At 41.3% G+C, this 12,511-nt stretch overlaps 1 protein-coding gene across 1 annotated transcript; it reads left to right on the top strand.

The window, feature by feature from the left end:
• asip2b (agouti signaling protein, nonagouti homolog (mouse) 2b) lies at window positions 1-4,172 on the top strand. The gene is made up of 3 exons (XM_056595902.1): window positions 1-385; window positions 1,882-1,952; window positions 2,591-4,172. Exons 1-3 carry the CDS (start codon window positions 274-276, stop codon window positions 2,756-2,758), a joined length of 351 nt encoding a protein of 116 aa, XP_056451877.1. The 5' UTR covers window positions 1-273; the 3' UTR covers window positions 2,759-4,172.
• The last annotated feature ends 8,339 nt before the right edge of the window (window positions 4,173-12,511 follow it).

The raw sequence follows: 12,511 nt of genomic DNA, 5'->3' as shown, positions 1-12,511 counted from the left end.
AGCCACACACCACCGCTCGCACCAACACAAAGAACACATGCTCGAAGAAACGCGCTAGCTCAGGGTCTGGACCCACGCGCAGAACCACAACCCACTTCTATTTAAAGCCTCCGCCAGCACCAGAAGACCTCAGACCGACCCGAGGTGGAGAGACCCGCTAAAGGGAGACGAGACTAAAAACATGTAAGGATTATACCGACTAGCTCGCTACCTGTGGAGTTCAATAAACCGTTAAACGTTTATTGTCATTTCTCGTCAACAGATTTCCTCACAATGTGGATTAAAAAGGCTAAATACGTCCTACTCTTCATTTGCCTTTTACTCATTCCATTGTCTTGGGCAGAGGACTTGAAGAAAAATACGAGTGAGAAGGAGAATGATGCCGGTAAGACCTAGTGTTTTTTCAGTTTATCTACATTTTCACCTTAGACTTTATTTAGTAAACACGTCTATTTCTGATAATCGGGTTTTTTGCATGCATATTATTGTCTGTTTGGATGATTGATCAAATCAACTTCTTATTTTGCGTTAGTAAGCCTATATAATCTGTCAAGTGATAGCCTATTATTGGATACAGCATTGGACCGGATATGAGAATACCGTAATGTTTGATCTTGTGACATGCTCAAACATCTGAGCAGGTCGGATATATCGTCAATTGGCTGTGAATTCACTCATATAGTATTCAAGATAGGATGCTGCTACTTATCTTTGTGCTCCTCATCCAACTTATCAGATCGTGCTTGGGTCAAATTATAGAATATAATAAATGGTTGACTATAAATAGATTCGGAAAATTTTCCATCAGATGATGTGAAAAGTTTGGTCAAATTTAGGCCTGAATGGAAATTATATGGAACTAATTGCTGAACTTTGTTTTCATTGGTAATCCTACTGGTTTTCAATGCAATCACATGTATAGTTTAAAAATATTAATAATAACAATAATAATAATGATAATAATAATAATAATAATAAAATGTACATTTAGAAGCCTATAGTTGTCCTGAATAACAGAATTTGATGAGTCTGTGAATTTAAACATCTTAGCCTTACACATTAAAGAGATCACAGAGGCGGAGAGAGTCTTTATGGAATTATTGAATTGGGGCCACTTTCATATTGTTTTCATATTTAATAAAACATGAATGTTTTGTTCACATTTAATTTAATCTCAAGTGAATAAATATATCAAGACAGTTGGGGGTTGTTGCCCGAAGCTGTAGGACTCTGTATCCAACATACATTAGTAACCACAATCAATGGACTGTGTTTAATGCATAACATTACCATGATCGACATGGAAAGAGTTTGACATTGACGGAAAGAAAAAAATATACCGTTAACCATTACCACATCCTCAAGCAAAGCATGTACAAAAAAAAGTATATTTAAAGACGGTTCAAATTTGTATTATATATTATTATTTCAATCTGTTGCATGGTGGAAATAAAGCAATTATTCCAACATAACAATGTGTTTTTGGGCCCTTTAGGTGTGTCAGTTATAAACATTTATGAGGAGTAATGACTTGATGTGAAGTTAATCTGAATCTATCAAAAAACTCCTTAACAACATGGGATTCCTTTTTCACTGCAGTGTGTGTATATATATATAGGACTAGTATATATATAGGACTAGTTTGCTCTAGCTCACCCTGATTCCGTCTGGGGAATGAGTGAATTGAGTACTAATAATCAGTGCTGGAAACACACCAAGTATATAAGAAACCCTCACTCACACTCACTCACTTGACAATTGTGGAGAATAGCAGAATGAAGGACATCAGTGAAGTGTTCCATGCTGACCAAAAAATATTAAATAAATATGCATTTTTTTTTTTTAAACAATATTGAATATTGCTGTAATCGATCCTCCTAGACTTGAGCCATGGGAAGAAGAGACTGTTTGCCCGACGAAGGATCCCAATTGGCCAAGGAAATCATCTGCCAGTAAGATCCCCTTTTAAAAAGATACATCCATGCATACTGTGTAAACACACACACACACACACACACACACACACACACACACACACACACACACACACACACACACACACACACACACACACACACGTATTTGTATATAATTGTTCCTACGATTGCCTTATAATGATTCCTCACACACACACACACACACACATTTTTTTATACGTACATGTCTGTATAATTGTTCCTATAATTGTTCCTGTCTAACACACATACACACACACACACACACACACACACACACACACACAAACACAAACACATACACGTATTTGTATATAATTGTTCCTACGATTGCCTTATAATGATTCCTCACACACACACACACACATTTTTTTATACGTACATGTCTGTATAATTGTTCCTATAATTGTTCCTGTCTAACACACATACACACACACACACACACACACACACACACACACACACACACACACACACACACCACACACACTCCCTCTCTGGCGCTCTCTCTCTATCTTGTATATCGATCTTGTAACCTCGCCACATCTCTATATGCTTGCGTGTTGTCACTGTGTGCGTGCGTGTGTTTGTGTGTGTGTGTCTGTGTGCGTATGTGTGTGTCTGTGTGTGTGTAGAAGCTCAAGGCAAGTAGCATGATGCCAGTGCGTCGCTGCAGCCGCCTAATGGAGAACTGCTCGGCATACCTCCCCTGCTGCGACCCCTGTGCCTCCTGCCGCTGTCGCCTCTTCAACACCATCTGTCACTGCTGGAGGATGAGCGAGCAGTGCAGCCGCAAGACCTGAGATGCCTTACACACAAATACACAGACACACATATTTGACTAATGACTAAATGCAAAACCACACATTGCTAGGCATGCAGTACATACGTTTGGTGTGGAAAATAGAAAATAAAAATACACAGACCAACGTTGAAATACATACACACATGGATAAACAGAGCTGAACAGACCTGTAGATGGAAAGCTAGACTGGCTGATTGATAGACAAACAGACAAACAGACAAACAGACAAACAGACAGACAGACAGACAGATGGACCCGCCGACTGACAGACAGCTGGACAGAAAGACAGATGGCAGCCAGCTAGACAGAAAGACAGAGAGACAGCTAGACCAGCTGACTGACAGACAGCTAGACAGAAAGACAGACAGATAGACAGCTAGACCAGCTATAGACAGCTAGACAAACAGACCAGCAAACAAACGGACAGTCAGACAGACAGCTAGACCGGATGACTGACAGACAGCTAGACAGAAAGACAGACAGCTAGACAGGCAGACAGCTAGATCGAAATACAGAGTAACAAAGAGACGGACAGAGAGGCAGACCAACGGACCAGTGAACCCAGCCACCGACCAGCGTGTTAAACCCTTACATGTACAATGCTGGCTGGACTGAATGCCTACCTCTACGGGAATGTAAAAAAGGACTCAAAGCTTACAGCCAGATCAGTTAAGTTACCATGGTTACGATCTGATTATCACCTGTTTGCCTTTACCCGCCCCAGCTAAAATGAAGACAAATATGAAGAAGAATATATAATGGTATAAAGGCTAAAATAGCGAAACAGCCCATTGTCCTTAAGCTATGTACTCATTGACTCAAGTTTTCTACACTCCATTTCTTTCTCTCAGGGTAGGCTTGGTGATACATACTCAAATACGAATCTAGACAAATATATTATTTTGTTTGTTTCATGTTATGATGTAGATCTATTAAGTATATTTTATTTTCTACTACGGTATTTGATCTCAAATAAATAATTATTAGCATACTTTAATCACTCTTCTTCTTCTTGTTCTTCATCTCTGCATGCACACTTGAGACAGAGAACCTCTGAAAGACTACTGAACTGTATGAATGTAATATGGGGGCTGATTCCCCATCCGCCCCCATGCCATCCAGATCTTGTTTTCATTATTATGGGTGTTTCGCGAACCTGTGACCTGTGGTTTAAGGAATAGGAGTCTGGGATTTCAAAGAGAAGTACAGACTCTCATGGAGTCGGGGCCCAAGGGGTACAAACATCGCTCAGTAATGCTGCTGACATTCTTCTCTATGTCAGTCCATTCCCATGTCTACAGCCATACCTGATTGCTTGAACCCATATGTTGGTGTTGCTAGCGTTGCATGCTCTATTATATTTCATTATCTTCTTTCCAGCAGTTATTAGTTGTCTCCTTTTAAATGTAATAGTTTTCATGATATTAAATATATATATATATTCTGAACATTGTGTGAATTATCGTGATTATGCATACATGTGTGTGTGTGTGTGTGTGTGTGTGTGTGTGTGTGTGTGTGTGTGTGTGTGTGTGTGGGGGGGGGGGGGGGGGGGGGGGGGGGGGTTATGTGTCGGTTTGTCTTAGTCCAGTCCAGCTGTTCATTGGCTGCCCACAAATCTAGTAGTATTTCGTACACATAATCAAAATATTATGTATTTCGATTAGGTATCAGTTTGACTATGAAGAAATTAGTCTGTGTCTAAGCAGTGTGTGAGCATAGCTCTCTGAGTTCTGAACTTGATGAGTGACAGGCCTACAGAAAACTGTTCACTTCATGATATCTAACTAGTCAAAGCACTTAAAACCTTAAATGGACCCTAGCGGTTTACCCTGCTTAAAGGAGCTATGTAACAAATACTAGCTTCTCCGGAAAAAATTCCTAGAACCAGTCCATTCTCTGTGATAAACATTCAGTTCTGGGTCTGAAAATAGTTTTTTGTTTTGGACTGTGTGTTATTTGGCCTCTTTTCTCGTAGTACCCCTGGGATGCACGATATGAAACCAATGGGCATACAAACACAGTGTGCTGCAGCCATGGAAACAAGGAAAACAAATTAACTGACAATGTCATAGGCCAAAAAAGCCTAGTCCTATTTTCCAGAACTCCATGACCAGGGCCCCGTTTCCTGGTTTGTGAAGTGCGTCGTACGAGCATCGTACAGTTTTCACACCGTTTCCCGAAAGCATTGTTGGTAACAAACGTCGTGAAAACACTTGTAGCTAACGAGGGCTTCAGGGGTACTCGTAGGGTGCTAAGAGCATCCTTAGCCTACTTTAGCCTCAGTGGCGTCACCAGCGGACATTAACGTTTTATTAAAACACATCCAATACCACGGAATGTCCAGCTGGCGCAATTTCGCAATACTCCCAAAACAGTGGTTACCGCCGATATATTAATCATAGACTACTGTTAAACAGCAAAGACAGAGACATGTTAGAAGTCAACAACAACATAATTTATTGCAGCAATTAAAAATTCCAAAAATACATGCGCTGCCAAAATGTACCGATCAAAGAGCCGGCCCTAGGCATAGGCAGTATAGGCAAATGCTTGGGGCGCCGTCATCCGCGGGGGGCGCCGAAAACGGGGGGAGAAAAAAAAAAAAAAAAAAATTAATATATATAAAAAAAAAAAAATTAAAAAAAAAAATTATATATATATATATATATATATATATATATATATATATATAATACTACTTTTTTTTTTCAGTGCCATTACTACTATTATTTTGAAATATTATTTAAGCCCAGGGCAGGGTCAAGAGTGTGCAGTTAAAGTGTATTAATTTTAATATTTCACACCTTAGCTTTCACATATCATTCATAGGCTATATATACATTAATTTCACTGCACTTTACTGTTATTTGTACTGTGGTTAGACTGAAGGGCATTGCAATGACAATAAAGTTGAATGAATCTCATCACATTTTCATTAGTCTATATTAGTCTCATGTATAGCACACCAAGCATCTGTTTTTTTATTAAAATGTAACATGCAGTCTTCACATATACTTCTCTTCTCCCTTCAGATGGACTTTTAAAATATTTCAGTACCACCCCCAGTGACACAGCATCAGGTGCTGCTGTCCCGTTTACCTCTGCACAGCCCTAATTTTGTATTTTTTTTACACTTCAGTTGAGTGCTTGTTTAATCTCTGGTTAGAACCAAATTAGATAAACCATACTACATTTAATTGTATTTACAATCATTTGAATCTGAACTCTATTATTTTGCTTATGAATGCCTGCATTTCTTTACAGTATTTTATGCATACTTATTGTATGAGTGATTCATTGCTTGTTACTTGGTTTGTAATACGTTTCGTGTGTTTAATTTTCTATCTAAAATCAAAGGGTCTCAAAGACAAAGCTTTGTAGCTTCTCTGAGTTTATGAACATTGGTAGTCGAATTTATTGTGCGATCCAACGGGGTAGTAGCCTGGTTTTACCAGACTCTCGTACTTCACTTCATTTCATTTCATTTGTACAGAGAGTCTGGACCTAATCAATTGACAAACGTTAACTCACTTGAAGGCGGGTGTCTGTTGAAGTCTAAAATGATTGGATCTGCCCAGTGCCACTCTGGATCTGCCATAACCAATCGCTAACGTTTGGTTGTGACGTATGTCATGCGCCGGGAATCACGCGCAGGTTGTACACAAACCAAACACCTTGCGCGTCTGCACGAAAATGTCCGTCAACGACAGCTGCAGGTTTTGTTCGTCTAATTTAATTTATCAGGGAAAAATTGCACATTGTAAATCAACTACCGACCTACAACAACAACTCAAACTGGCGTACGACTTCATCGTCATTGTTCTCAGACACGCCCTCTGTTCGCTGATTGGTGGCCGCTGTGGCGGCACAAGAAAACCAAATTACATACAGCAGGTCCAGACCTAGTACTGAAGGGAAATTCAAATTGAGCGGAAGTACTTAGGCGGGCGGAGCCAGGCTAACGGGGTAGGGGGCGCCAGCAAAGATCTTGCCTAGGGCGCCAAATTGGTCAAACGCCACGTCACAAGGCAACCCTCTCACTAGGCATATAATAAAATCAAATGATTCCATTGCTCTTGTGTGGGAGGTCTCTTTCGAGCTGCACTTGCTGTCTCCCGTCTGATTATAATTCAACCGTCGTGGTTTTTGTCTTCATATTGATCAATGACAGAAGACATAGCCTACCGTACACGAATCATGCTGAGACCAGCGGGTGTCGGAGAATTTCTGCAGGCGTTTTTTTTTGCGATTGTTCGCCATAAGGCACTTTAGGCGCTTCGGTGAGGCTGTGATGAAGTTCATTATTTATTGGACCCGGTCTAGACAGTTACAAATATCCCTGACATTGCACAATCGGCAAGTTGAGAGCGTGGTTTCTGCAGTGAAGTAGACTGCTGCGGGAAACTGTGCTGCGATGCGTGCTTGAACGCCGCACGCTTTCCCGCTTGCATTACCAGCACCATCATAAGGCGTTTTTACACTTCCAAATATGCCGTCGTATGCACGCCTTTTTCAATGGCATGGTCCGCGCGTTAACACTGCCCGAGGTAAATTGCCTGCTTGAGCTAGCACCCCGATTTACCGTCCCGGACCCTACACACATTTGCTGTTTATTGGGTTTTATTTTTAATCTGATGTAAATACGACGGCTCCGCGGTTCAAGGGAGCTGCTTGGATAGAGGTGTTGCTGCGCTTTTTCTACAGAGACAACGCAGCGATATCATCACGAGCAGTTCTTACTGGAGGGAAAGTGAAAGCCGCGGGCTGCTGATCATGTGAGAGAAGGTGATGCAGTCGCATTAAAAAGACCTTGAAAGATGGTGCGATCTACGAGAGAGATGCAGAGGAACTTTCCTTACTAGGCTTTTGTCAGGATAAAAAACAAGTGCTCAGCAAAATAAAGAATATTTTGGCGTTTTTGCACTTGTAAATAGTAAATCGCGTTTGTAGCCTACACTCAGACGTGAACGCATTCTTGCATGTGGGTGTCTTCATTCATAGAAACATAAAAACATTTGGGAATTATTCTAAAGAGGACTAGACTCCGTGCGCAGCCCTGCCTTCTCCAGTGAACCAAGAAAGCCCACGCCGTGTTGAACGGGGGATTTGACCCCCTCGGTTTTAAACAGGAAACTTGAGATTAGACGGGGAAATCGCTGGGCCTGCCAAGCTGCGACCGAACCGGCTTGGCAGTGTTAAAAGGCCTATACATCATCCTGCCCAACAATATGGGCAGGATCTAGACCAAGCTCTCCTAATCGGGTCAGCAATAGCCATGTGCCAATGCCCAGCCTCTGCATTTGAATGATACTGAAATAATGGAATGTTGCATTTTTTTTGTTTACACCAAAGATTCGAGAGAAGTGAGTGCGCGCCAATCAATGACCCTTATGCAGAATCAGATAAAGTTGGTTCTCTTTGCTGTGCAAAGCATGTTTCAGAGATGGGCACATAAGGATAAATGTAGTTGTCACACAAGCTATTTTAGATTTTTGTAATATGTAATTATTTCAGGGGGGAAAATGCTGTGAAAAAATGTATGTACAGTGCGTTGAGGTTTAGGACTGATATAGCACATCTCGCGATTAGGCCTAGGCCTAATCAATTGTGTTTTAATTAGAGCTGTCAGTTAAACGCGTTATTAACGGCGTTAACGCAAACCAAATTTAACGACGTTAAAATTTTTATCGCGCGATTAACGCAATTATTTTATCAAAAAAAAAAAAAAACTTTTTTTTTTTTTTTTTGGGCTCAAAACAAAGAAGCAGTAGCCTGACTGCTATGTTCAAATGAAATTTGTTCAAAGCAGTCGTTTAATTGCACTATAGGCTCTTTTTTTGTATCGTCCTGTTTTGATCAGTGTATATGCCAATGTTGTTATCAATAAAAAATCATTTGCACAAAGCAAGCTGATGCACTTCACCATGTTGATAAGAGAATTAAAATGAGAAGAATTATGGGACAAAAAAATCAAGGGATATTTAGCATAGAAAAATAATTTGCGATTAATCGCGATTAATTAGAGTTAACTATGACATTAATGCGATTAATCACGATTAAATATTTTAATCGCTTGACAGCTCTAGTTTTAATATCTTTTGCATTCATATTATTGCAGTCTATTCTTTTCGTAGGCTAGTCTGCTGTTGGCCTTGATGGGGAGATATTTTTTAAACCCATTACACTATAACACTTTTTAAACCCATTTTCCTCAGCATTCCTGCATCTCCCCCTCCTACGGAGCCCATTTCACCACCGTGTCAGTAGACAGTTACAATCCTACGAACGTCGTGAGTGCAGTGAACGCGCGTTCATGTTAAGAGGAATTTCGGGAAACGCTCCAAAGAAATTTACGATGGATCGCAAGATCCATTGTGAGAATGATCATACGAGCGTGGATCCATCGTTATCGCGGAACGGGGCCCAGAGCTGTGCTAAAACACAGAGATGGAGACAGCTTAGAGCCCAAAAGGATGTCTGTGGGGGGACGTGCGACGTCTGGGTTGCAGGGGGAGTATGGGTAGGTTGGGAGCGCACCGGATTGGCTGGGGGGATTGGACCTGAGTGCGAGCAGGTGTCAGCACTCAGGCCAATCAGGGAGTGTTTGTACTTATGTGCCTGCTTTGTGTTGTAGTAGGGAGAGGAATCCAGGAGAGAACGGACCGGAGAGATCCACGACGAGCGGAGATCACAGAAGGAGATGACTCTGGAAGAACCTTGGTTATAGTTTCAGTATTTGTGTTCGGTTTTCAAAGACAATAAAATTATCTCCCGCTGAGGGACAACAACTCTGCCTGCGCTCACTCCTTCCAACCCGTTACAGTCAGGGCTGTAGTGGTCAAATTGGAGGTGGGTAAACTATGAATTTTGTGATCAGACCGACTTCGACACAACTTAACGCAAAGTGTTGCGACTCTGTAAGGCTGGCTTGGCTATATTCCATTATGTTATCAATTAAAGTCATATTAAATCAATCAATGACAGTCAATGAATGTGTTTGTAGTTCATTCAAGTTATTCAAATTTCAACAGTAAAGAAAAGTATGTGTAGATTAAGAACTATCTATATATGGCATGCGTGTATGTGTGTGTATTAGTATGCATGCTTTTCACAGTAGTGCCCAGAGGGCCTCCTTGTCCTCCACGTCAGGTCCTGCCTTGCAGTGGCGTGTTCTGGGGTTCATGGCTGCCCTGTGCTTCACCAGCCAGGACTTCACATACTGTGTTGGATTGAACTTTGTGAGTGGTGGGCCATTCAGTTAAATAAACATCAAGGACGAAACTGTGACCATGTGCAGACTGCATCTCAGGGAGCACATTATGATGTCCATTAAGCTGAACCCCCTCTCACACTCAGCAGTGCTAACTGGAATGAGATGGTGGATATTCAGGAGTGGTGCAAGGTTTTCTGGAATAATGCTTGAGTTATCCTTGAAATCCCTGAACCTTTGGGCAAGTTGTTTCACCTTGGATTCCCCATACGGTTCCTCTAGGGGAACAGGCCAGTTTGCTGGGAAAATAACTTTAAAGAAAATAAATAATAAAATACAAATATTTATAATGTATAAAATAAAAATATTTAGAAATATTTTTATTTTTATTGGTCCAACCGCCAACCGCCCGAATTAATTAAAATATATTTTTTTGTGGCGTTATCCGCCCAATCCACGGTTTAGCCGCGGAGTCCACGGCTGCAACCGCTAACCTCGCATCTCCAAATTGAGGCTTTAACATAGCGACCGAGCTATAGCGAAGTTGATACGCCAAAACCGAAGTTTGATATGGATAGTAAAACTCTGACTGGCTTTCGCTCATTTTGACATGGGCAGTACAAGGATAGCATGACTACGCATTGGCCAATCTGAATGCTCGTAGTCATTTAATAGTTCGTCAAGTAAAATTGATATATAAATCACAAAAACAACTCATGTGAATTGATCATCTTCAGTCTTACTTTGCACTTGAGGCCTTTTTCGGGCATCTGTTGGAGTGGGAGCACTCGAAGGTCTCTTTATAAATCACCTGACATCCATGGCTAATTAATGACAGGTAGGCAGGCATGATAATCCACAACGCGTAGGGCCATGTGTTTACATACTTCCTGTTTACATATTTTCCTGGATCCTGATTGGTGTCGCCGCCGCAGCCGCAAGGCACTGATTGCAGGGTCACAGACTATAATAGCATAGGCCTAACAGCGCAGATCAAAATGATTCAGGCCCCGTTTACGCGAAGGGAAAAAGCAGATATTTCCACGCGGTTTGGCCTCTCATTTACACGAAAACTCAGTTTTTGTCACAGAAAACGATCATTTCTAAAAACTCCGGCCAAAGTGGAGATTTCTGAAAACGCGGGTTATGTGTTGTCGTGTCAACGGGGAGAAACAGGGTTTTAGGTTCTGAAGCGTCACATTATGCGCCAGGAAATAATTTATGTCATATGAGCGCCCTATGTTTACAGTTTGTTTGTTACAGGAAGACGCTCGTGTTATTCGTTGTTGTTGATTCTGAGGATTCTGATTGGCTTGCATGGCTTTATCCTTCTCCCTACTAGAGTTGAGATTCTCTGCCCGAGCCCGAGCCGACCCGGCAAATATTTCCCACCACTATCCTAGGGCCGGGCCTTTGATCGACGATTTTTTTATTTTTTTTTATCATTGGTTTATTGGCCTAATCTGAGGAGAAATCTATGCCATGAACAGAAATATTATAGGCCTTTATCACACGGGTCTTCTCAATGCCGTGGAACGCTCCGTTCACTTGCATGGGTAGTAGTCCGGTGACTTGTGAAGCCCAGCGTCTTCCGTTGCTAAGCGACGTCACCGTCTTTGCGGACAAATTATTTCTCTGCTGATCAACACTAAGAATGCTGGTAATGAATAAATTGTAACAATAAGTTATTTTTTCGTTTTGGCAAGTAGCCGTGTAATAAGCGGGATAATGTATAGAACGTCGCCGGTCATTGTCGAAAATAAGCCCCTTCAGGGCGAAGCAAGACACCTTCGCTGCGCGTCGTTCGGTGTACTGTTCGCCCTGTCGGGGCGAACAGTACATGTAAACGACAACTTTGTGGAAAACGATGCTGTGTGCACAATGTTATTTTTGAATACGGAGGGGGGGAAATATTCGTTTCTATAAATACCCTGCTACGTATAAACGTGGCCTCAGACTACAGCGTTTTTTTCTTCAACAATATGAAACTTTGTCTTAGGTGTTTTAAAATAATACCAAATCTATTTCAGATTATTCCAACGGCAGAATACAAGGCACAGGGAACTTTGAGGTGCGTAAACGCCACTTAGAGGTAAGTAAACGCTATTTAGAGGTGCGTAAACGCTATTTCCTAAATTCCAGAGGTGCGTAAACGGCGTTTGCGTGCGTTTACCCTCCACTACAGCCCTGATGAAGATCCCCATCCAAATCCATGCGAGCCTACAGATAATCTTGAATTTTAAATTTTTTATTATGTCAAATGATTTCGTATTTTTTACTTTTTACTTTCGATGCATGCTGTAAATTTATGTCGCCTAATTTTTGTACCTTTCACTTTTATGCATGCCGGAAATTGTTGACAATGAACTGTATGTTCTATGAGACCCACCAAGGTGAATGCCGTCTCAGTATTAGGGGGACGCGTTGTGGTTTATCTCCACTATGGAGTTTTTCCACTTCGGTCGGTGGCGTTGATGATTTTCCTACTTTGACTATGTTCTCGGTGTGGTAAATGGTGCTTATGACTTAAAAATCTTA

Source organism: Gadus chalcogrammus, chromosome 8 (assembly GCF_026213295.1).
Source record: "Gadus chalcogrammus isolate NIFS_2021 chromosome 8, NIFS_Gcha_1.0, whole genome shotgun sequence".
Classification (NCBI taxonomy): Eukaryota; Metazoa; Chordata; class Actinopteri; order Gadiformes; family Gadidae; genus Gadus; species Gadus chalcogrammus.
Note: the sequence above shows the minus strand (reverse complement) of the source record. Positions and strands in the feature narration are given on the sequence as shown.

Coding starts and splice junctions, on each gene's coding strand:
- asip2b (XM_056595902.1), top strand. CDS start 274: ATGTGGATTAAAAAGGCTAAATACGTCCTACTCTTCATTTGCCTTTTA. Junction 386..1,881: donor TGAGAAGGAGAATGATGCCG/GTAAGACCTAGT, acceptor CGATCCTCCTAG/ACTTGAGCCATGGGAAGAAG. Junction 1,953..2,590: donor GCCAAGGAAATCATCTGCCA/GTAAGATCCCCT, acceptor GTGTGTGTGTAG/AAGCTCAAGGCAAGTAGCAT.